We start from the raw sequence: 21181 nt of genomic DNA on the forward strand, positions 1-21181 counted from the left end.
ATATCTGATTTGGGGAACATGTGTCATACGAGCAAGTGCATTGGAGGCGGATTTGATATTCCACTCGTATTACTTTGTTAACTTGGAGACACACTAATAATGCAAACAACCTTTACATAGAAACTCGCTTTGTCAGAGCTGCTTCAGTCAAAGAGGAGAGGCGTTTCTATAATCAGATGGTGGACATATAGCACTCAGAGTGTACATGAAATGAGTTACTTCTCTGGGTAGGGTTGCTACATTTTATATACTGCAGTACATGAAAGTGTTACATTTATACATGGCTACACATTTACCTGGGCATTTAGGGAGGCCGCAGTTTTCCATTTGGGTTTCTGTTAGTGCGGCTGTACAGCTGGTATTATTGGCTGGCATAACACAACTTCTGCTTCTTTCCACGCTTCCCTCTTGGCCTTCACCACAGGTGGCTGTGCACGCCACAGAACTCCATTGGCTCCACTCGGTCACATTGTCGTCGCCTAGTGGTTGGAAAAAGCGAATCGTTTCATTGTTTTGTGCAATGCTTTTATATTTCTCTTGACAACATTTCCAGTATGTCTACACTGATGAATAAACATTAGAAAGTCAGTACAAAAGGCTTGGTCTGACATACATAATATATATGATCAATATATGAATGTGAATTTCTTCTTAAGGTTTGTCATACTCTTGCTTTATTTAGTTTAAATACTCCTGGTATCTTTACGACAGTCGCTCTACACGTCCAGAAGTTATGCGTATTTTAACTGCTGCAAGTTGTAACAGACACATATTCAACAAACATATGAGAATGCATAAGATTGTGTGTGATCATACAACTCTTAAGATGTCATCTGATCTTTGTGGTTCGACATATGACCAGAAAGGCAAAGTTTCGTCCTCCAATAATTAAACTGAAAGTTGTACATGTACACTACAGAAGTATAAACTGTATGAAAAAAATGGCCTTCACATACCACTACATGCAGGGACATTGCAGTGTGTCTGACTGGTTTCCATCAGTGGACCTGTGCAGTTCTTGCCACCAGCTTCCGGAGCGGGGTTGTTACAATCCCTACGTCTGCTCTGATTTGTCATGGCATCTACTCCACATGTGACAGGGCAGGGTACGATTGACCACGATGTCCAGTTTGACAGCCCTCCATTAACTGCGAAGTATCATCATGGTCAACACAGTGATATGCTACCAATCCATATATCATCAATAACAAATGTGACAATTGTGTAGCAAATGCTGATGTTATGTTCATCTGACTATTTGCTGAGGATTGGGAAATCAGGAATGTTTCTGTTTTGCAAGTAGAAAAAGAAACCAGTGTTGTTTAGTCACTGCCATTCGTTTTGGTGCTGCCCATGTCTCACCTGTACAGTGTGCGTCAAATTCAGCAAAGTGACGATCTATCTGATGCCTTTAGAAATTGATACATAATGTTATCAGAATAGTCCAGGTATTTCAAAATGATTTTTATGAAAACAGTTGGCAATTGATTTACAGCATAAAATGGACATGGTTTTTAATATCTGATTTGGGGAACATGTGTCATACGAGCAAGTGCATTGGAGGCGGATTTGATATTCCACTCGTATTACTTTGTTAACTTGGAGACACACTAATAATGCAAACAACCTTTACATAGAAACTCGCTTTGTCAGAGCTCCTTCAGTCAAAGAGGAGAGGCGTTTCTATAATCAGATGGTGGACATATAGCACTCAGAGTGTACATGAAATGAGTTACTTCTCTGGGTAGGGTTGCTACATTTTATATACTGCAGTACATGAAAGTGTTACATTTATACATAGCTACACATTTACCTGGGCATTTAGGGAGGCCGCAGTTTTCCATTTGGGTTTCTGTTAGTGCGGCTGTACAGCTGGTATTATTGGCTGGCATAACACAACTTCTGCTTCTTTCCACGCTTCCCTCTTGGCCTTCACCACAGGTGGCTGTGCACGCCACAGAACTCCATTGGCTCCACTCGGTCACATTGTCGTCGCCTAGTGGTTGGAAAAAGCGAATCGTTTCATTGTTTTGTGCAATGCTTTTATATTTCTCTTGACAACATTTCCAGTATTTCTACACTGATGAATAAACATTAGAAAGTCAGTACAAAAGGCTTGGTCTGACATACATAATATATATGATCAATATATGAATGTGAATTTCTTCTTAAGGTTTGTCATACTCTTGCTTTACTTAGTTTAAATACTCCTGGTATCTTTACGACAGTCGCTCTACGCGTCCAGAAGTTATGCGTATTTTAACTGCTGCAAGTTGTAACAGACACATATTCAACAAACATATGAGAATGCATAAGATTGTGTGTGATCATACAACTCTTAAGATGTCATCTGATCTTTGTGGTTCGACATATGACCAGAAAGGCAAAGTTTCGTCCTCCAATAATTAAACTGAAAGTTGTACATGTACACTACAGAAGTATAAACTGTATGAAAAAAATGGCCTTCACATACCACTACATGCAGGGACATTGCAGTGTGTCTGACTGGTTTCCATCAGTGGACCTGTGCAGTTCTTGCCACCAGCTTCCGGAGCGGGGTTGTTACAATCCCTACGTCTGCTCTGATTTGTCATGGCATCTACTCCACATGTGACAGGGCAGGGTACGATTGACCACGATGTCCAGTTTGACAGCCCTCCATTAACTGCGAAGTATCATCATGGTCAACACAGTGATATGCTACCAATCCATATATCATCAATAACAAATGTGACAATTGTGTAGCAAATGCTGATGTTATGTTCATCTGACTATTTGCTGAGGATTGGGAAATCAGGAATGTTTTTGTTTTGCAAGTAGAAAAAGAAACCAGTGTTGTTTAGTCACTGCCATTCGTTTTGGTGCTGCCCATGTCTCACCTGTACAGTGTGCGTCAAATTCAGCAAAGTGACGATCTATCTGATGCCTTTAGAAATTGATACATAATGTTATCAGAATAGTCCAGGTATTTCAAAATGATTTTTATGAAAACAGTTGGCAATTGATTTACAGCATAAAATGGACATGGTTTTTAATATCTGATTTGGGGAACATGTGTCATACGAGCAAGTGCATTGGAGGCGGATTTGATATTCCACTCGTATTACTTTGTTAACTTGGAGACACACTAATAATGCAAACAACCTTTACATAGAAACTCGCTTTGTCAGAGCTGCTTCAGTCAAAGAGGAGAGGCGTTTCTATAATCAGATGGTGGACATATAGCACTCAGAGTGTACATGAAATGAGTTACTTCTCTGGGTAGGGTTGCTACATTTTATATACTGCAGTACATGAAAGTGTTACATTTATACATGGCTACACATTTACCTGGGCATTTAGGGAGGCCGCAGTTTTCCATTTGGGTTTCTGTTAGTGCGGCTGTACAGCTGGTATTATTGGCTGGCATAACACAACTTCTGCTTCTTTCCACGCTTCCCTCTTGGCCTTCACCACAGGTGGCTGTGCACGCCACAGAACTCCATTGGCTCCACTCGGTCACATTGTCGTCGCCTAGTGGTTGGAAAAAGCGAATCGTTTCATTGTTTTGTGCAATGCTTTTATATTTCTCTTGACAACATTTCCAGTATGTCTACACTGATGAATAAACATTAGAAAGTCAGTACAAAAGGCTTGGTCTGACATACATAATATATATGATCAATATATGAATGTGAATTTCTTCTTAAGGTTTGTCATACTCTTGCTTTATTTAGTTTAAATACTCCTGGTATCTTTACGACAGTCGCTCTACACGTCCAGAAGTTATGCGTATTTTAACTGCTGCAAGTTGTAACAGACACATATTCAACAAACATATGAGAATGCATAAGATTGTGTGTGATCATACAACTCTTAAGATGTCATCTGATCTTTGTGGTTCGACATATGACCAGAAAGGCAAAGTTTCGTCCTCCAATAATTAAACTGAAAGTTGTACATGTACACTACAGAAGTATAAACTGTATGAAAAAAATGGCCTTCACATACCACTACATGCAGGGACATTGCAGTGTGTCTGACTGGTTTCCATCAGTGGACCTGTGCAGTTCTTGCCACCAGCTTCCGGAGCGGGGTTGTTACAATCCCTACGTCTGCTCTGATTTGTCATGGCATCTACTCCACATGTGACAGGGCAGGGTACGATTGACCACGATGTCCAGTTTGACAGCCCTCCATTAACTGCGAAGTATCAGCATGGTCAACACAGTGATATGCTACCAATCCATATATCATCAATAACAAATGTGACAATTGTGTAGCAAATGCTGATGTTATGTTCATCTGACTATTTGCTGAGGATTGGGAAATCAGGAATGTTTCTGTTTTGCAAGTAGAAAAAGAAACCAGTGTTGTTTAGTCACTGCCATTCGTTTTGGTGCTGCCCATGTCTCACCTGTACAGTGTGCGTCAAATTCAGCAAAGTGACGATCTATCTGATGCCTTTAGAAATTGATACATAATGTTATCAGAATAGTCCAGGTATTTCAAAATGATTTTTATGAAAACAGTTGGCAATTGATTTACAGCATAAAATGGACATGGTTTTTAATATCTGATTTGGGGAACATGTGTCATACGAGCAAGTGCATTGGAGGCGGATTTGATATTCCACTCGTATTACTTTGTTAACTTGGAGACACACTAATAATGCAAACAACCTTTACATAGAAACTCGCTTTGTCAGAGCTGCTTCAGTCAAAGAGGAGAGCCGTTTCTATAATCAGATGGTGGACATATAGCACTCAGAGCGTACATGAAATGAGTTACTTCTCTGGGTAGGGTTGCTACATTTTATATACTGCAGTACATGAAAGTGTTACATTTATACATGGCTACACATTTACCTGGGCATTTAGGGAGGCCGCAGTTTTCCATTTGGGTTTCTGTTAGTGCGGCTGTACAGCTGGTATTATTGGCTGGCATAACACAACTTCTGCTTCTTTCCACGCTTCCCTCTTGGCCTTCACCACAGGTGGCTGTGCACGCCACAGAACTCCATTGGCTCCACTTGGTCACATTGTCGTCGCCTAGTGGTTGGAAAAAGCGAATCGTTTCATTGTTTTGTGCAATGCTTTTATATTTCTCTTGACAACATTTCCAGTATGTCTACACCGATGAATAAACATTAGAAAGTCAGTACAAAAGGCTTGGTCTGACATACATAATATATATGATCAATATATGAATGTGAATTTCTTCTTAAGGTTTGTCATACTCTTGCTTTATTTAGTTTAAATACTCCTGGTATCTTTACGACAGTCGCTCTACACGTCCAGAAGTTATGCGTATTTTAACTGCTGCAAGTTGTAACAGACACATATTCAACAAACATATGAGAATGCATAAGATTGTGTGTGATCATACAACTCTTAAGATGTCATCTGATCTTTGTGGTTCGACATATGACCAGAAAGGCAAAGTTTCGTCCTCCAGTAATTAAACTGAAAGTTGTACATGTACACTACAGAAGTATAAACTGTATGAAAAAAATGGCCTTCACATACCACTACATGCAGGGACATTGCAGTGTGTCTGACTGGTTTCCATCAGTGGACCTGTGCAGTTCTTGCCACCAGCTTCCGGAGCGGGGTTGTTACAATCCCTACGTCTGCTCTGATTTGTCATGGCATCTACTCCACATGTGACAGGGCAGGGTACGATTGACCACGATGTCCAGTTTGACAGCCCTCCATTAACTGCGAAGTATCAGCATGGTCAACACAGTGATATGCTACCAATCCATATATCATCAATAACAAATGTGACAATTGTGCAGCAAATGCTGATGTTATGTTCATCTGACTATTTGCTGAGGATTGGGAAATCAGGAATGTTTCTGTTTTGCAAGTAGAAAAAGAAACCAGTGTTGTTTAGTCACTGCCATTCGTTTTGGTGCTGCCCATGTCTCACCTGTACAGTGTGCGTCAAATTTAGCAAAGTGACGATCTATCTGATGCCTTTAGAAATTGATACATAATGTTATCAGAATAGTCCAGGTATTTCAAAATGATTTTTATGAAAACAGTTGGCAATTGATTTACAGCATAAAATGGACATGGTTTTTAATATCTGATTTGGGGAACATGTGTCATACGAACATGTGTCATACGAGCAAGTGCATTGGAGGCGGATTTGATATTCCACTCGTATTACTTTGTTAACTTGGAGACACACTAATAATGCAAACAACCTTTACATAGAAACTCGCTTTGTCAGAGCTCCTTCAGTCAAAGAGGAGAGGCGTTTCTATAATCAGATGGTGGACATATAGCACTCAGAGTGTACATGAAATGAGTTACTTCTCTGGGTAGGGTTGCTACATTTTATATACTGCAGTACATGAAAGTGTTACATTTATACATGGCTACACATTTACCTGGGCATTTAGGGAGGCCGCAGTTTTCCATTTGGGTTTCTGTTAGTGCGGCTGTACAGCTGGTATTATTGGCTGGCATAACACAACTTCTGCTTCTTTCCACGCTTCCCTCTTGGCCTTCACCACAGGTGGCTGTGCACGCCACAGAACTCCATTGGCTCCACTCGGTCACATTGTCGTCGCCTAGTGGTTGGAAAAAGCGAATCGTTTCATTGTTTTGTGCAATGCTTTTATATTTCTCTTGACAACATTTCCAGTATGTCTACACTGATGAATAAACATTAGAAAGTCAGTACAAAAGGCTTGGTCTGACATACATAATATATATGATCAATATATGAATGTGAATTTCTTCTTAAGGTTTGTCATACTCTTGCTTTACTTAGTTTAAATACTCCTGGTATCTTTACGACAGTCGCTCTACACGTCCAGAAGTTATGCGTATTTTAACTGCTGCAAGTTGTAACAGACACATATTCAACAAACATATGAGAATGCATAAGATTGTGTGTGATCATACAACTCTTAAGATGTCATCTGATCTTTGTGGTTCGACATATGACCAGAAAGGCAAAGTTTCGTCCTCCAATAATTAAACTGAAAGTTGTACATGTACACTACAGAAGTATAAACTGTATGAAAAAAATGGCCTTCACATACCACTACATGCAGGGACATTGCAGTGTGTCTGACTGGTTTCCATCAGTGGACCTGTGCAGTTCTTGCCACCAGCTTCCGGAGCGGGGTTGTTACAATCCCTACGTCTGCTCTGATTTGTCATGGCATCTACTCCACATGTGACAGGGCAGGGTACGATTGACCACGATGTCCAGTTTGACAGCCCTCCATTAACTGCGAAGTATCAGCATGGTCAACACAGTGATATGCTACCAATCCATATATCATCAATAACAAATGTGACAATTGTGTAGCAAATGCTGATGTTATGTTCATCTGACTATTTGCTGAGGATTGGGAAATCAGGAATGTTTCTGTTTTGCAAGTAGAAAAAGAAACCAGTGTTGTTTAGTCACTGCCATTCGTTTTGGTGCTGCCCATGTCTCACCTGTACAGTGTGCGTCAAATTCAGCAAAGTGACGATCTATCTGATGCATTTAGAAATTGATACATAATGTTATCAGAATAGTCCAGGTATTTCAAAATGATTTTTATGAAAACAGTTGGCAATTGATTTACAGCATAAAATGGACATGGTTTTTAATATCTGATTTGGGGAACATGTGTCATACGAGCAAGTGCATTGGAGGCGGATTTGATATTCCACTCGTATTACTTTGTTAACTTGGAGACACACTAATAATGCAAACAACCTTTACATAGAAACTAGCTTTGTCAGAGCTGCTTCAGTCAAAGAGGAGAGGCGTTTCTATAATCAGATGGTGGACATATAGCACTCAGAGCGTACATGAAATGAGTTACTTCTCTGGGTAGGGTTGCTACATTTTATATACTGCAGTACATGAAAGTGTTACATTTATACATGGCTACACATTTACCTGGGCATTTAGGGAGGCCGCAGTTTTCCATTTGGGTTTCTGTTAGTGCGGCTGTACAGCTGGTATTATTGGCTGGCATAACACAACTTCTGCTTCTTTCCACGCTTCCCTCTTGGCTTTCACCACAGGTGGCTGTGCACGCCACAGAACTCCATTGGCTCCACTTGGTCACATTGTCGTCGCCTAGTGGTTGGAAAAAGCGAATCGTTTCATTGTTTTGTGCAATGCTTTTATATTTCTCTTGACAACATTTCCAGTATGTCTACACTGATGAATAAACATTAGAAAGTCAGTACAAAAGGCTTGGTCTGACATACATAATATATATGATCAATATATGAATGTGAATTTCTTCTTAAGGTTTGTCATACTCTTGCTTTATTTAGTTTAAATACTCCTGGTATCTTTACGACAGTCGCTCTACACGTCCAGAAGTTATGCGTATTTTAACTGCTGCAAGTTGTAACAGACACATATTCAACAAACATATGAGAATGCATAAGATTGTGTGTGATCATACAACTCTTAAGATGTCATCTGATCTTTGTGGTTCGACATATGACCAGAAAGGCAAAGTTTCGTCCTCCAATAATTAAACTGAAAGTTGTACATGTACACTACAGAAGTATAAACTGTATGAAAAAAATGGCCTTCACATACCACTACATGCAGGGACATTGCAGTGTGTCTGACTGGTTTCCATCAGTGGACCTGTGCAGTTCTTGCCACCAGCTTCCGGAGCGGGGTTGTTACAATCCCTACGTCTGCTCTGATTTGTCATGGCATCTACTCCACATGTGACAGGGCAGGGTACGATTGACCACGATGTCCAGTTTGACAGCCCTCCATTAACTGCGAAGTATCATCATGGTCAACACAGTGATATGCTACCAATCCATATATCATCAATAACAAATGTGACAATTGTGTAGCAAATGCTGATGTTATGTTCATCTGACTATTTGCTGAGGATTGGGAAATCAGGAATGTTTCTGTTTTGCAAGTAGAAAAAGAAACCAGTGTTGTTTAGTCACTGCCATTCGTTTTGGTGCTGCCCATGTCTCACCTGTACAGTGTGCGTCAAATTCAGCAAAGTGACGATCTATCTGATGCATTTAGAAATTGATACATAATGTTATCAGAATAGTCCAGGTATTTCAAAATGATTTTTATGAAAACAGTTGGCAATTGATTTACAGCATAAAATGGACATGGTTTTTAATATCTGATTTGGGGAACATGTGTCATACGAGCAAGTGCATTGGAGGCGGATTTGATATTCCACTCGTATTACTTTGTTAACTTGGAGACACACTAATAATGCAAACAACCTTTACATAGAAACTCGCTTTGTCAGAGCTGCTTCAGTCAAAGAGGAGAGGCGTTTCTATAATCAGATGGTGGACATATAGCACTCAGAGCGTACATGAAATGAGTTACTTCTCTGGGTAGGGTTGCTACATTTTATATACTGCAGTACATGAAAGTGTTACATTTATACATGGCTACACATTTACCTGGGCATTTAGGGAGGCCGCAGTTTTCCATTTGGGTTTCTGTTAGTGCGGCTGTACAGCTGGTATTATTGGCTGGCATAACACAACTTCTGCTTCTTTCCACGCTTCCCTCTTGGCCTTCACCACAGGTGGCTGTGCACGCCACAGAACTCCATTGGCTCCACTTGGTCACATTGTCGTCGCCTAGTGGTTGGAAAAAGCGAATCGTTTCATTGTTTTGTGCAATGCTTTTATATTTCTCTTGACAACATTTCCAGTATGTCTACACTGATGAATAAACATTAGAAAGTCAGTACAAAAGGCTTGGTCTGACATACATAATATATATGATCAATATATGAATGTGAATTTCTTCTTAAGGTTTGTCATACTCTTGCTTTATTTAGTTTAAATACTCCTGGTATCTTTACGACAGTCGCTCTACACGTCCAGAAGTTATGCGTATTTTAACTGCTGCAAGTTGTAACAGACACATATTCAACAAACATATGAGAATGCATAAGATTGTGTGTGATCATACAACTCTTAAGATGTCATCTGATCTTTGTGGTTCGACATATGACCAGAAAGGCAAAGTTTCGTCCTCCAATAATTAAACTGAAAGTTGTACATGTACACTACAGAAGTATAAACTGTATGAAAAAAATGGCCTTCACATACCACTACATGCAGGGACATTGCAGTGTGTCTGACTGGTTTCCATCAGTGGACCTGTGCAGTTCTTGCCACCAGCTTCCGGAGCGGGGTTGTTACAATCCCTACGTCTGCTCTGATTTGTCATGGCATCTACTCCACATGTGACAGGGCAGGGTACGATTGACCACGATGTCCAGTTTGACAGCCCTCCATTAACTGCGAAGTATCATCATGGTCAACACAGTGATATGCTACCAATCCATATATCATCAATAACAAATGTGACAATTGTGTAGCAAATGCTGATGTTATGTTCATCTGACTATTTGCTGAGGATTGGGAAATCAGGAATGTTTCTGTTTTGCAAGTAGAAAAAGAAACCAGTGTTGTTTAGTCACTGCCATTCGTTTTGGTGCTGCCCATGTCTCACCTGTACAGTGTGCGTCAAATTCAGCAAAGTGACGATCTATCTGATGCCTTTAGAAATTGATACATAATGTTATCAGAATAGTCCAGGTATTTCAAAATGATTTTTATGAAAACAGTTGGCAATTGATTTACAGCATAAAATGGACATGGTTTTTAATATCTGATTTGGGGAACATGTGTCATACGAGCAAGTGCATTGGAGGCGGATTTGATATTCCACTCGTATTACTTTGTTAACTTGGAGACACACTAATAATGCAAACAACCTTTACATAGAAACTCGCTTTGTCAGAGCTGCTTCAGTCAAAGAGGAGAGGCGTTTCTATAATCAGATGGTGGACATATAGCACTCAGAGTGTACATGAAATGAGTTACTTCTCTGGGTAGGGTTGCTACATTTTATATACTGCAGTACATGAAAGTGTTACATTTATACATGGCTACACATTTACCTGGGCATTTAGGGAGGCCGCAGTTTTCCATTTGGGTTTCTGTTAGTGCGGCTGTACAGCTGGTATTATTGGCTGGCATAACACAACTTCTGCTTCTTTCCACGCTTCCCTCTTGGCCTTCACCACAGGTGGCTGTGCACGCCACAGAACTCCATTGGCTCCACTCGGTCACATTGTCGTCGCCTAGTGGTTGGAAAAAGCGAATCGTTTCATTGTTTTGTGCAATGCTTTTATATTTCTCTTGACAACATTTCCAGTATGTCTACACTGATGAATAAACATTAGAAAGTCAGTACAAAAGGCTTGGTCTGACATACATAATATATATGATCAATATATGAATGTGAATTTCTTCTTAAGGTTTGTCATACTCTTGCTTTACTTAGTTTAAATACTCCTGGTATCTTTACGACAGTCGCTCTACACGTCCAGAAGTTATGCGTATTTTAACTGCTGCAAGTTGTAACAGACACATATTCAACAAACATATGAGAATGCATAAGATTGTGTGTGATCATACAACTCTTAAGATGTCATCTGATCTTTGTGGTTCGACATATGACCAGAAAGGCAAAGTTTCGTCCTCCAATAATTAAACTGAAAGTTGTACATGTACACTACAGAAGTATAAACTGTATGAAAAAAATGGCCTTCACATACCACTACATGCAGGGACATTGCAGTGTGTCTGACTGGTTTCCATCAGTGGACCTGTGCAGTTCTTGCCACCAGCTTCCGGAGCGGGGTTGTTACAATCCCTACGTCTGCTCTGATTTGTCATGGCATCTACTCCACATGTGACAGGGCAGGGTACGATTGACCACGATGTCCAGTTTGACAGCCCTCCATTAACTGCGAAGTATCAGCATGGTCAACACAGTGATATGCTACCAATCCATATATCATCAATAACAAATGTGACAATTGTGTAGCAAATGCTGATGTTATGTTCATCTGACTATTTGCTGAGGATTGGGAAATCAGGAATGTTTCTGTTTTGCAAGTAGAAAAAGAAACCAGTGTTGTTTAGTCACTGCCATTCGTTTTGGTGCTGCCCATGTCTCACCTGTACAGTGTGCGTCAAATTCAGCAAAGTGACGATCTATCTGATGCCTTTAGAAATTGATACATAATGTTATCAGAATAGTCCAGGTATTTCAAAATGATTTTTATGAAAACAGTTGGCAATTGATTTACAGCATAAAATGGACATGGTTTTTAATATCTGATTTGGGGAACATGTGTCATACGAGCAAGTGCATTGGAGGCGGATTTGATATTCCACTCGTATTACTTTGTTAACTTGGAGACACACTAATAATGCAAACAACCTTTACATAGAAACTCGCTTTGTCAGAGCTCCTTCAGTCAAAGAGGAGAGGCGTTTCTATAATCAGATGGTGGACATATAGCACTCAGAGTGTACATGAAATGAGTTACTTCTCTGGGTAGGGTTGCTACATTTTATATACTGCAGTACATGAAAGTGTTACATTTATACATGGCTACACATTTACCTGGGCATTTAGGGAGGCCGCAGTTTTCCATTTGGGTTTCTGTTAGTGCGGCTGTACAGCTGGTATTATTGGCTGGCATAACACAACTTCTGCTTCTTTCCACGCTTCCCTCTTGGCCTTCACCACAGGTGGCTGTGCACGCCACAGAACTCCATTGGCTCCACTCGGTCACATTGTCGTCGCCTAGTGGTTGGAAAAAGCGAATCGTTTCATTGTTTTGTGCAATGCTTTTATATTTCTCTTGACAACATTTCCAGTATTTCTACACTGATGAATAAACATTAGAAAGTCAGTACAAAAGGCTTGGTCTGACATACATAATATATATGATCAATATATGAATGTGAATTTCTTCTTAAGGTTTGTCATACTCTTGCTTTACTTAGTTTAAATACTCCTGGTATCTTTACGACAGTCGCTCTACGCGTCCAGAAGTTATGCGTATTTTAACTGCTGCAAGTTGTAACAGACACATATTCAACAAACATATGAGAATGCATAAGATTGTGTGTGATCATACAACTCTTAAGATGTCATCTGATCTTTGTGGTTCGACATATGACCAGAAAGGCAAAGTTTCGTCCTCCAATAATTAAACTGAAAGTTGTACATGTACACTACAGAAGTATAAACTGTATGAAAAAAATGGCCTTCACATACCACTACATGTAGGGACATTGCAGTGTGTCTGACTGGTTTCCATCAGTGGACCTGTGCAGTCACTGCCACCAGCTTCCGGAGCGGGGTTGTTACAATCCCTACGTCTGCTCTGATTTGTCATGGCATCTACTCCACATGTGACAGGGCAGGGTACGATTGACCACGATGTCCAGTTTGACAGCCCTCCATTAACTGCGAAGTATCAGCATGGTCAACACAGTGATATGCTACCAATCCATATATCATCAATAACAAATGTGACAATTGTGTAGCAAATGCTGATGTTATGTTCATCTGACTATTTGCTGCGGATTGGGAAATCAGGAATGTTTTTGTTTTGCAAGTAGAAAAAGAAACCAGTGTTGTTTAGTCACTGCCATTCGTTTTGGTGCTGCCCATGTCTCACATGTACAGTGTGCGTCAAATTTAGCAAAGTGACGATCTATCTGATGCCTTTAGAAATTGATACATAATGTTATCAGAATAGTCCAGGTATTTCAAAATGATTTTTATGAAAACAGTTGGCAATTGATTTACAGCATAAAATGGACATGGTTTTTAATATCTGATTTGGGGAACATGTGTCATACGAGCAAGTGCATTGGAGGCGGATTTGATATTCCACTCGTATTACTTTGTTAACTTGGAGACACACTAATAATGCAAACAACCTTTACATAGAAACTCGCTTTGTCAGAGCTGCTTCAGTCAAAGAGGAGAGGCGTTTCTATAATCAGATGGTGGACATATAGCACTCAGAGTGTACATGAAATGAGTTACTTCTCTGGGTAGGGTTGCTACATTTTATATACTGCAGTACATGAAAGTGTTACATTTATACATGGCTACACATTTACCTGGGCATTTAGGGAGGCCGCAGTTTTCCATTTGGGTTTCTGTTAGTGCGGCTGTACAGCTGGTATTATTGGCTGGCATAACACAACTTCTGCTTCTTTCCACGCTTCCCTCTTGGCCTTCACCACAGGTGGCTGTGCACGCCACAGAACTCCATTGGCTCCACTCGGTCACATTGTCGTCGCCTAGTGGTTGGAAAAAGCGAATCGTTTCATTGTTTTGTGCAATGCTTTTATATTTCTCTTGACAACATTTCCAGTATGTCTACACTGATGAATAAACATTAGAAAGTCAGTACAAAAGGCTTGGTCTGACATACATAATATATATGATCAATATATGAATGTGAATTTCTTCTTAAGGTTTGTCATACTCTTGCTTTATTTAGTTTAAATACTCCTGGTATCTTTACGACAGTCGCTCTACGCGTCCAGAAGTTATGCGTATTTTAACTGCTGCAAGTTGTAACAGACACATATTCAACAAACATATGGGAATGCATAAGATTGTGTGTGATCATACAACTCTTAAGATGTCATCTGATCTTTGTGGTTCGACATATGACCAGAAAGGCAAAGTTTCGTCCTCCAATAATTAAACTGAAAGTTGTACATGTACACTACAGAAGTATAAACTGTATGAAAAAAATGGCCTTCACATACCACTACATGCAGGGACATTGCAGTGTGTCTGACTGGTTTCCATCAGTGGACCTGTGCAGTTCTTGCCACCAGCTTCCGGAGCGGGGTTGTTACAATCCCTACGTCTGCTCTGATTTGTCATGGCATCTACTCCACATGTGACAGGGCAGGGTACGATTGACCACGATGTCCAGTTTGACAGCCCTCCATTAACTGCGAAGTATCAGCATGGTCAACACAGTGATATGCTACCAATCCATATATCATCAATAACAAATGTGACAATTGTGTAGCAAATGCTGATGTTATGTTCATCTGACTATTTGCTGAGGATTGGGAAATCAGGAATGTTTTTGTTTTGCAAGTAGAAAAAGAAACCAGTGTTGTTTAGTCACTGCCATTCGTTTTGGTGCTGCCCATGTCTCACATGTACAGTGTGCGTCAAATTTAGCAAAGTGACGATCTATCTGATGCCTTTAGAAATTGATACATAATGTTATCAGAATAGTCCAGGTATTTCAAAATGATTTTTATGAAAACAGTTGGCAATTGATTTACAGCATAAAATGGACATGGTTTTTAATATCTGATTTGGGGAACATGTGTCATACGAGCAAGTGCATTGGAGGCGGATTTGATATTCCACTCGTATTACTTTGTTAACTTGGAGACACACTAATAATGCAAACAACCTTTACATAGAAACTCGCTTTGTCAGAGCTCCGTCAGTCAAAGAGGAGAGGCGTTTCTATAATCAGATGGTGGACATATAGCACTCAGAGTGTACATGAAATGAGTTACTTCTCTGGGTAGGGTTGCTACATTTTATATACTGCAGTACATGAAAGTGTTACATTTATACATGGCTACACATTTACCTGGGCATTTAGGGAGGCCGCAGTTTTCCATTTGGGTTTCTGTTAGTGCGGCTGTACAACTGGTATTATTGGCTGGCATAACACAACTTCTGCTTCTTTCCACGCTTCCCTCTTGGCCTTCACCACAGGTGGCTGTGCACGCCACAGAACTCCATTGGCTCCACTCGGTCACATTGTCGTCGCCTAGTGGTTGGAAAAAGCGAATCGTTTCATTGTTTTGTGCAATGCTTTTATATTTCTCTTGACAACATTTCCAGTATGTCTACACTGATGAATAAACATTAGAAAGTCAGTACAAAAGGCTTGGTCTGACATACATAATATATATGATCAATATATGAATGTGAATTTCTTCTTAAGGTTTGTCATACTCTTGCTTTATTTAGTTTAAATACTCCTGGTATCTTTACGACAGTCGCTCTACGCGTCCAGAAGTTATGCGTATTTTAACTGCTGCAAGTTGTAACAGACACATATTCAACAAACATATGGGAATGCATAAGATTGTGTGTGATCATACAACTCTTAAGATGTCATCTGATCTTTGTGGTTCGACATATGACCAGAAAGGCAAAGTTTCGTCCTCCAATAATTAAACTGAAAGTTGTACATGTACACTACAGAAGTATAAACTGTATGAAAAAAATGGCCTTCACATACCACTACATGCAGGGACATTGCAGTGTGTCTGACTGGTTTCCATCAGTGGACCTGTGCAGTTCTTGCCACCAGCTTCCGGAGCGGGGTTGTTACAATCCCTACGTCTGCTCTGATTTGTCATGGCATCTACTCCACATGTGACAGGGCAGGGTACGATTGACCACGATGTCCAGTTTGACAGCCCTCCATTAACTGCGAAGTATCAGCATGGTCAACACAGTGATATGCTACCAATCCATATATCATCAATAACAAATGTGACAATTGTGTAGCAAATGCTGATGTTATGTTCATCTGACTATTTGCTGCGGATTGGGAAATCAGGAATGTTTTTGTTTTGCAAGTAGAAAAAGAAACCAGTGTTGTTTAGTCACTGCCATTCGTTTTGGTGCTGCCCATGTCTCACATGTACAGTGTGCGTCAAATTTAGCAAAGTGACGATCTATCTGATGCCTTTAGAAATTGATACATAATGTTATCAGAATAGTCCAGGTATTTCAAAATGATTTTTATGAAAACAGTTGGCGATTGATTTACAGCATAAAATGGACATGGTTTTTAATATCTGATTTGGGGAACATGTGTCATACGAGCAAGTGCATTGGAGGCGGATTTGATATTCCACTCGTATTACTTTGTTAACTTGGAGACACACTAATAATGCAAACAACCTTTACATAGAAACTCGCTTTGTCAGAGCTCCTTCAGTCAAAGAGGAGAGGCGTTTCTATAATCAGATGGTGGACATATAGCACTCAGAGTGTACATGAAATGAGTTACTTCTCTGGGTAGGGTTGCTACATTTTATATACTGCAGTACATGAAAGTGTTACATTTATACATGGCTACACATTTACCTGGGCATTTAGGGAGGCCGCAGTTTTCCATTTGGGTTTCTGTTAGTGCGGCTGTACAGCTGGTATTATTGGCTGGCATAACACAACTTCTGCTTCTTTCCACGCTTCCCTCTTGGCCTTCACCACAGGTGGCTGTGCACGCCACAGAACTCCATTGGCTCCACTCGGTCACATTGTCGTCGCCTAGTGGTTGGAAAAAGCGAATCGTTTCATTGTTTTGTGCAATGCTTTTATATTTCTCTTGACAACATTTCCAGTATTTCTACACTGATGAATAAACATTAGAAAGTCAGTACAAAAGGCTTGGTCTGACATACATAATATATATGATCAATATATGAATGTGAATTTCTTCTTAAGGTTTGTCATACTCTTGCTTTATTTAGTTTAAATACTCCTGGTATCTTTACGACAGTCGCTCTACGCGTCCAGAAGTTATGCGTATTTTAACTGCTGCAAGTTGTAACAGACACATATTCAACAAACATATGGGAATGCATAAGATTGTGTGTGATCATACAACTCTTAAGATGTCATCTGATCTTTGTGGTTCGACATATGACCAGAAAGGCAAAGTTTCGTCCTCCAATAATTAAACTGAAAGTTGTACATGTACACTACAGAAGTATAAACTGTATGAAAAAAATGGCCTTCACATACCACTACATGCAGGGACATTGCAGTGTGTCTGACTGGTTTCCATCAGTGGACCTGTGCAGTTCTTGCCACCAGCTTCCGGAGCGGGGTTGTTACAATCCCTACGTCTGCTCTGATTTGTCATGGCATCTACTCCACATGTGACAGGGCAGGGTACGATTGACCACGATGTCCAGTTTGACAGCCCTCCATTAACTGCGAAGTATCAGCATGGTCAACACAGTGATATGCTACCAATCCACATATCATCAATAACAAATGTGACAATTGTGTAGCAAATGCTGATGTTATGTTAATCTGACTATTTGCTGCGGATTGGGAAATCAGGAATGTTTCTGTTTTGCACGTAGAAAAAGAAACCAGTGTTGTTTAGTCACTGCCATTCGTTTTGGTGCTGCCCATGTCTCACCTGTACAGTGTGCGTCAAATTTAGCAAAGTGACGATCTATCTGATGCCTTTAGAAATTGATACATAATGTTATCAGAATAGTCAAGGTATTTCAAAATGATTTTTATGAAAACAGTTGGCAATTGATTTACAGCATAAAATGGACATGGTTTTTAATATCTGATTTGGGGAACATGTGTCATACGAGCAAGTGCATTGGAGGCGGATTTGATATTCCACTCGTATTACTTTGTTAACTTGGAGACACACTAATAATGCAAACAACCTTTACATAGAAACTCGCTTTGTCAGAGCTCCGTCAGTCAAAGAGGAGAGGCGTTTCTATAATCAGATGGTGGACATATAGCACTCAGAGTGTACATGAAATGAGTTACTTCTCTGGGTAGGGTTGCTACATTTTATATACTGCAGTACATGAAAGTGTTACATTTATACATGGCTACACATTTACCTGGGCATTTAGGGAGGCCGCAGTTTTCCATTTGGGTTTCTGTTAGTGCGGCTGTACAGCTGGTATTATTGGCTGGCATAACACAACTTCTGCTTCTTTCCACGCTTCCCTCTTGGCCTTCACCACAGGTGGCTGTGCACGCCACAGAACTCCATTGGCTCCACTCGGTCACATTGTCGTCGCCTAGTGGTTGGAAAAAGCGAATCGTTTCATTGTTTTGTGCAATGCTTTTATATTTCTCTTGACAACATTTCCAGTATTTCTACACTGATGAATAAACATTAGAAAGTCAGTACAAAAGGCTTGGTCTGACATACATAATATATATGATCAATATATGAATGTGAATTTCTTCTTAAGGTTTGTCATACTCTTGCTTTATTTAGTTTAAATACTCCTGGTATCTTTACGACAGTCGCTCTACGCGTCCAGAAGTTATGCGTATTTTAACTGCTGCAAGTTGTAACAGACACATATTCAACAAACATATGGGAATGCATAAGATCGTGTGTGATCATACAACTCTTAAGATGTCATCTGATCTTTGTGGTTCGACATATGACCAGAAAGGCAAAGTTTCGTCCTCCAATAATTAAACTGAAAGTTGTACATGTACACTACAGAAGTATAAACTGTATGAAAAAAATGGCCTTCACATACCACTACATGCAGGGACATTGCAGTGTGTCTGACTGGTTTCCATCAGTGGACCTGTGCAGTTCTTGCCACCAGCTTCCGGAGCGGGGTTGTTACAATCCCTACGTCTGCTCTGATTTGTCATGGCATCTACTCCACATGTGACAGGGCAGGGTACGATTGACCACGATGTCCAGTTTGACAGCCCTCCATTAACTGCGAAGTATCAGCATGGTCAACACAGTGATATGCTACCAATCCATATATCATCAATAACAAATGTGACAATTGTGTAGCAAATGCTGATGTTATGTTCATCTGACTATTTGCTGAGGATTGGGAAATCAGGAATGTTTTTGTTTTGCAAGTAGAAAAAGAAACCAGTGTTGTTTAGTCACTGCCATTCGTTTTGGTGCTGCCCATGTCTCACATGTACAGTGTGCGTCAAATTTAGCAAAGTGACGATCTATCTGATGCCTTTAGAAATTGATACATAATGTTATCAGAATAGTCCAGGTATTTCAAAATGATTTTTATGAAAACAGTTGGCGATTGATTTACAGCATAAAATGGACATGGTTTTTAATATCTGATTTGGGGAACATGTGTCATACGAGCAAGTGCATTGGAGGCGGATTTGATATTCCACTCGTATTACTTTGTTAACTTGGAGACACACTAATAATGCAAACAACCTTTACATAGAAACTCGCTTTGTCAGAGCTCCTTCAGTCAAAGAGGAGAGGCGTTTCTATAATCAGATGGTGGACATATAGCACTCAGAGTGTACATGAAATGAGTTACTTCTCTGGGTAGGGTTGCTACATTTTATATACTGCAGTACATGAAAGTGTTACATTTATACATGGCTACACATTTACCTGGGCATTTAGGGAGGCCGCAGTTTTCCATTTGGGTTTCTGTTAGTGCGGCTGTACAGCTGGTATTATTGGCTGGCATAACACAACTTCTGCTTCTTTCCACGCTTCCCTTTTGGCCTTCACCACAGGTGGCTGTGCACGCCACAGAACTCCATTGGCTCCACTCGGTCACATTGTCGTCGCCTAGTGGTTGGAAAAAGCGAATCGTTTCATTGTTTTGTGCAATGCTTTTATATTTCTCTTGACAACATTTCCAGTATTTCTACACTGATGAATAAACATTAGAAAGTCAGTACAAAAGGCTTGGTCTGACATACATAATATATATGATCAATATATGAATGTAATTTTCTTCTTAAGGTTTGTCATACTCTTGCTTTATTTAGTTTAAATACTCCTGGTATCTTTACGACAGTCGCTCTACGCGTCCAGAAGTTATGCGTATTTTAACTGCTGCAAGTTGTAACAGACACATATTCAACAAACATATGGGAATGCATAAGATTGTGTGTGATCATACAACTCTTAAGATGTCATCTGATCTTTGTGGTTCGACATATGACCAGAAAGGCAAAGTTTCGTCCTCCAATAATTAAACTGAAAGTTGTACATGTACACTACAGAAGTATAAACTGTATGAAAAAAATGGCCTTCACATACCACTACATGCAGGGACATTGCAGTGTGTCTGACTGGTTTCCATCAGTGGACCTGTGCAGTTCTTGCCACCAGCTTCCGGAGCGGGGTTGTTACAATCCCTACGTCTGCTCTGATTTGTCATGGCATCTACTCCACATGTGACAGGGCAGGGTACGATTGACCACGATGTCCAGTTTGACAGCCCTCCATTAACTGCGAAGTATCAGCATGGTCAACACAGTGATATGCTACCAATCCACATATCATCAATAACAAATGTGACAATTGTGTAGCAAATGCTGATGTTATGTTAATCTGACTATTTGCTGCGGATTGGGAAATCAGGAATGTTTCTGTTTTGCACGTAGAAAAAGAAACCAGTGTTGTTTAGTCACTGCCATTCGTTTTGGTGCTGCCCATGTCTCACCTGTACAGTGTGCGTCAAATTTAGCAAAGTGACGATCTATCTGATGCCTTTAGAAATTGATACATAATGTTATCAGAATAGTC

At 40.1% G+C, this 21181-nt stretch overlaps 2 protein-coding genes across 2 annotated transcripts; both read right to left on the reverse strand.

Annotated features, from left to right (window-relative positions):
• Positions 1-243: 243 nt before the first annotated feature.
• On the reverse strand, positions 244-10194 carry LOC139462250 (A disintegrin and metalloproteinase with thrombospondin motifs adt-1-like). Its single transcript, XM_071243848.1, has 14 exons — positions 10074-10194; positions 9414-9596; positions 8557-8748; positions 7897-8079; positions 7040-7231; positions 6380-6562; positions 5508-5699; positions 4848-5030; positions 3991-4182; positions 3331-3513; positions 2474-2665; positions 1814-1996; positions 957-1148; positions 244-479 (listed from the first exon to the last, which is right to left on the reverse strand). Exons 1-14 carry the CDS (start codon positions 10192-10194, stop codon positions 244-246), a joined length of 2607 nt encoding a protein of 868 aa, XP_071099949.1.
• A 683-nt stretch (positions 10195-10877) lies between these two features.
• LOC139462246 (A disintegrin and metalloproteinase with thrombospondin motifs adt-1-like) lies at positions 10878-20813 on the reverse strand. The gene is made up of 14 exons (XM_071243845.1): positions 20693-20813; positions 20033-20215; positions 19176-19367; positions 18516-18698; positions 17659-17850; positions 16999-17181; positions 16142-16333; positions 15482-15664; positions 14625-14816; positions 13965-14147; positions 13108-13299; positions 12448-12630; positions 11591-11782; positions 10878-11113 (listed from the first exon to the last, which is right to left on the reverse strand). Exons 1-14 carry the CDS (start codon positions 20811-20813, stop codon positions 10878-10880), a joined length of 2607 nt encoding a protein of 868 aa, XP_071099946.1.
• Positions 20814-21181: the final 368 nt, after the last annotated feature.

The sequence above is a fragment of the Haliotis cracherodii genome, unplaced genomic scaffold, assembly GCF_022045235.1.
Source record: "Haliotis cracherodii isolate W230 unplaced genomic scaffold, xgHalCrac1.p SCAF_15, whole genome shotgun sequence".
Lineage (NCBI taxonomy): Eukaryota > Metazoa > Mollusca > Gastropoda > Lepetellida > Haliotidae > Haliotis > Haliotis cracherodii.

What these genes read in the sequence shown, in the direction of transcription:
- LOC139462250 (XM_071243848.1), bottom strand. Translation starts at nt 10,194, where the DNA reads ATGACAAATCAGAGCAGACGTAGGGATTGTAACAACCCCGCTCCGGAA. An exon ending in CAATGTCCCTGCATGTAGTG is followed by an intron (nt 6,563 to 7,039) that starts GTATGTGAAGGC and finishes TCCAACCACTAG; the next exon opens with GCGACGACAATGTGACCGAG. An exon ending in CGGCCTCCCTAAATGCCCAG is followed by an intron (nt 2,666 to 3,330) that starts GTAAATGTGTAG and finishes GATACTTCGCAG; the next exon opens with TTAATGGAGGGCTGTCAAAC.
- LOC139462246 (XM_071243845.1), bottom strand. Translation starts at nt 20,813, where the DNA reads ATGACAAATCAGAGCAGACGTAGGGATTGTAACAACCCCGCTCCGGAA. An exon ending in CAATGTCCCTGCATGTAGTG is followed by an intron (nt 18,699 to 19,175) that starts GTATGTGAAGGC and finishes TCCAACCACTAG; the next exon opens with GCGACGACAATGTGACCGAG. An exon ending in CGGCCTCCCTAAATGCCCAG is followed by an intron (nt 14,817 to 15,481) that starts GTAAATGTGTAG and finishes GATACTTCGCAG; the next exon opens with TTAATGGAGGGCTGTCAAAC.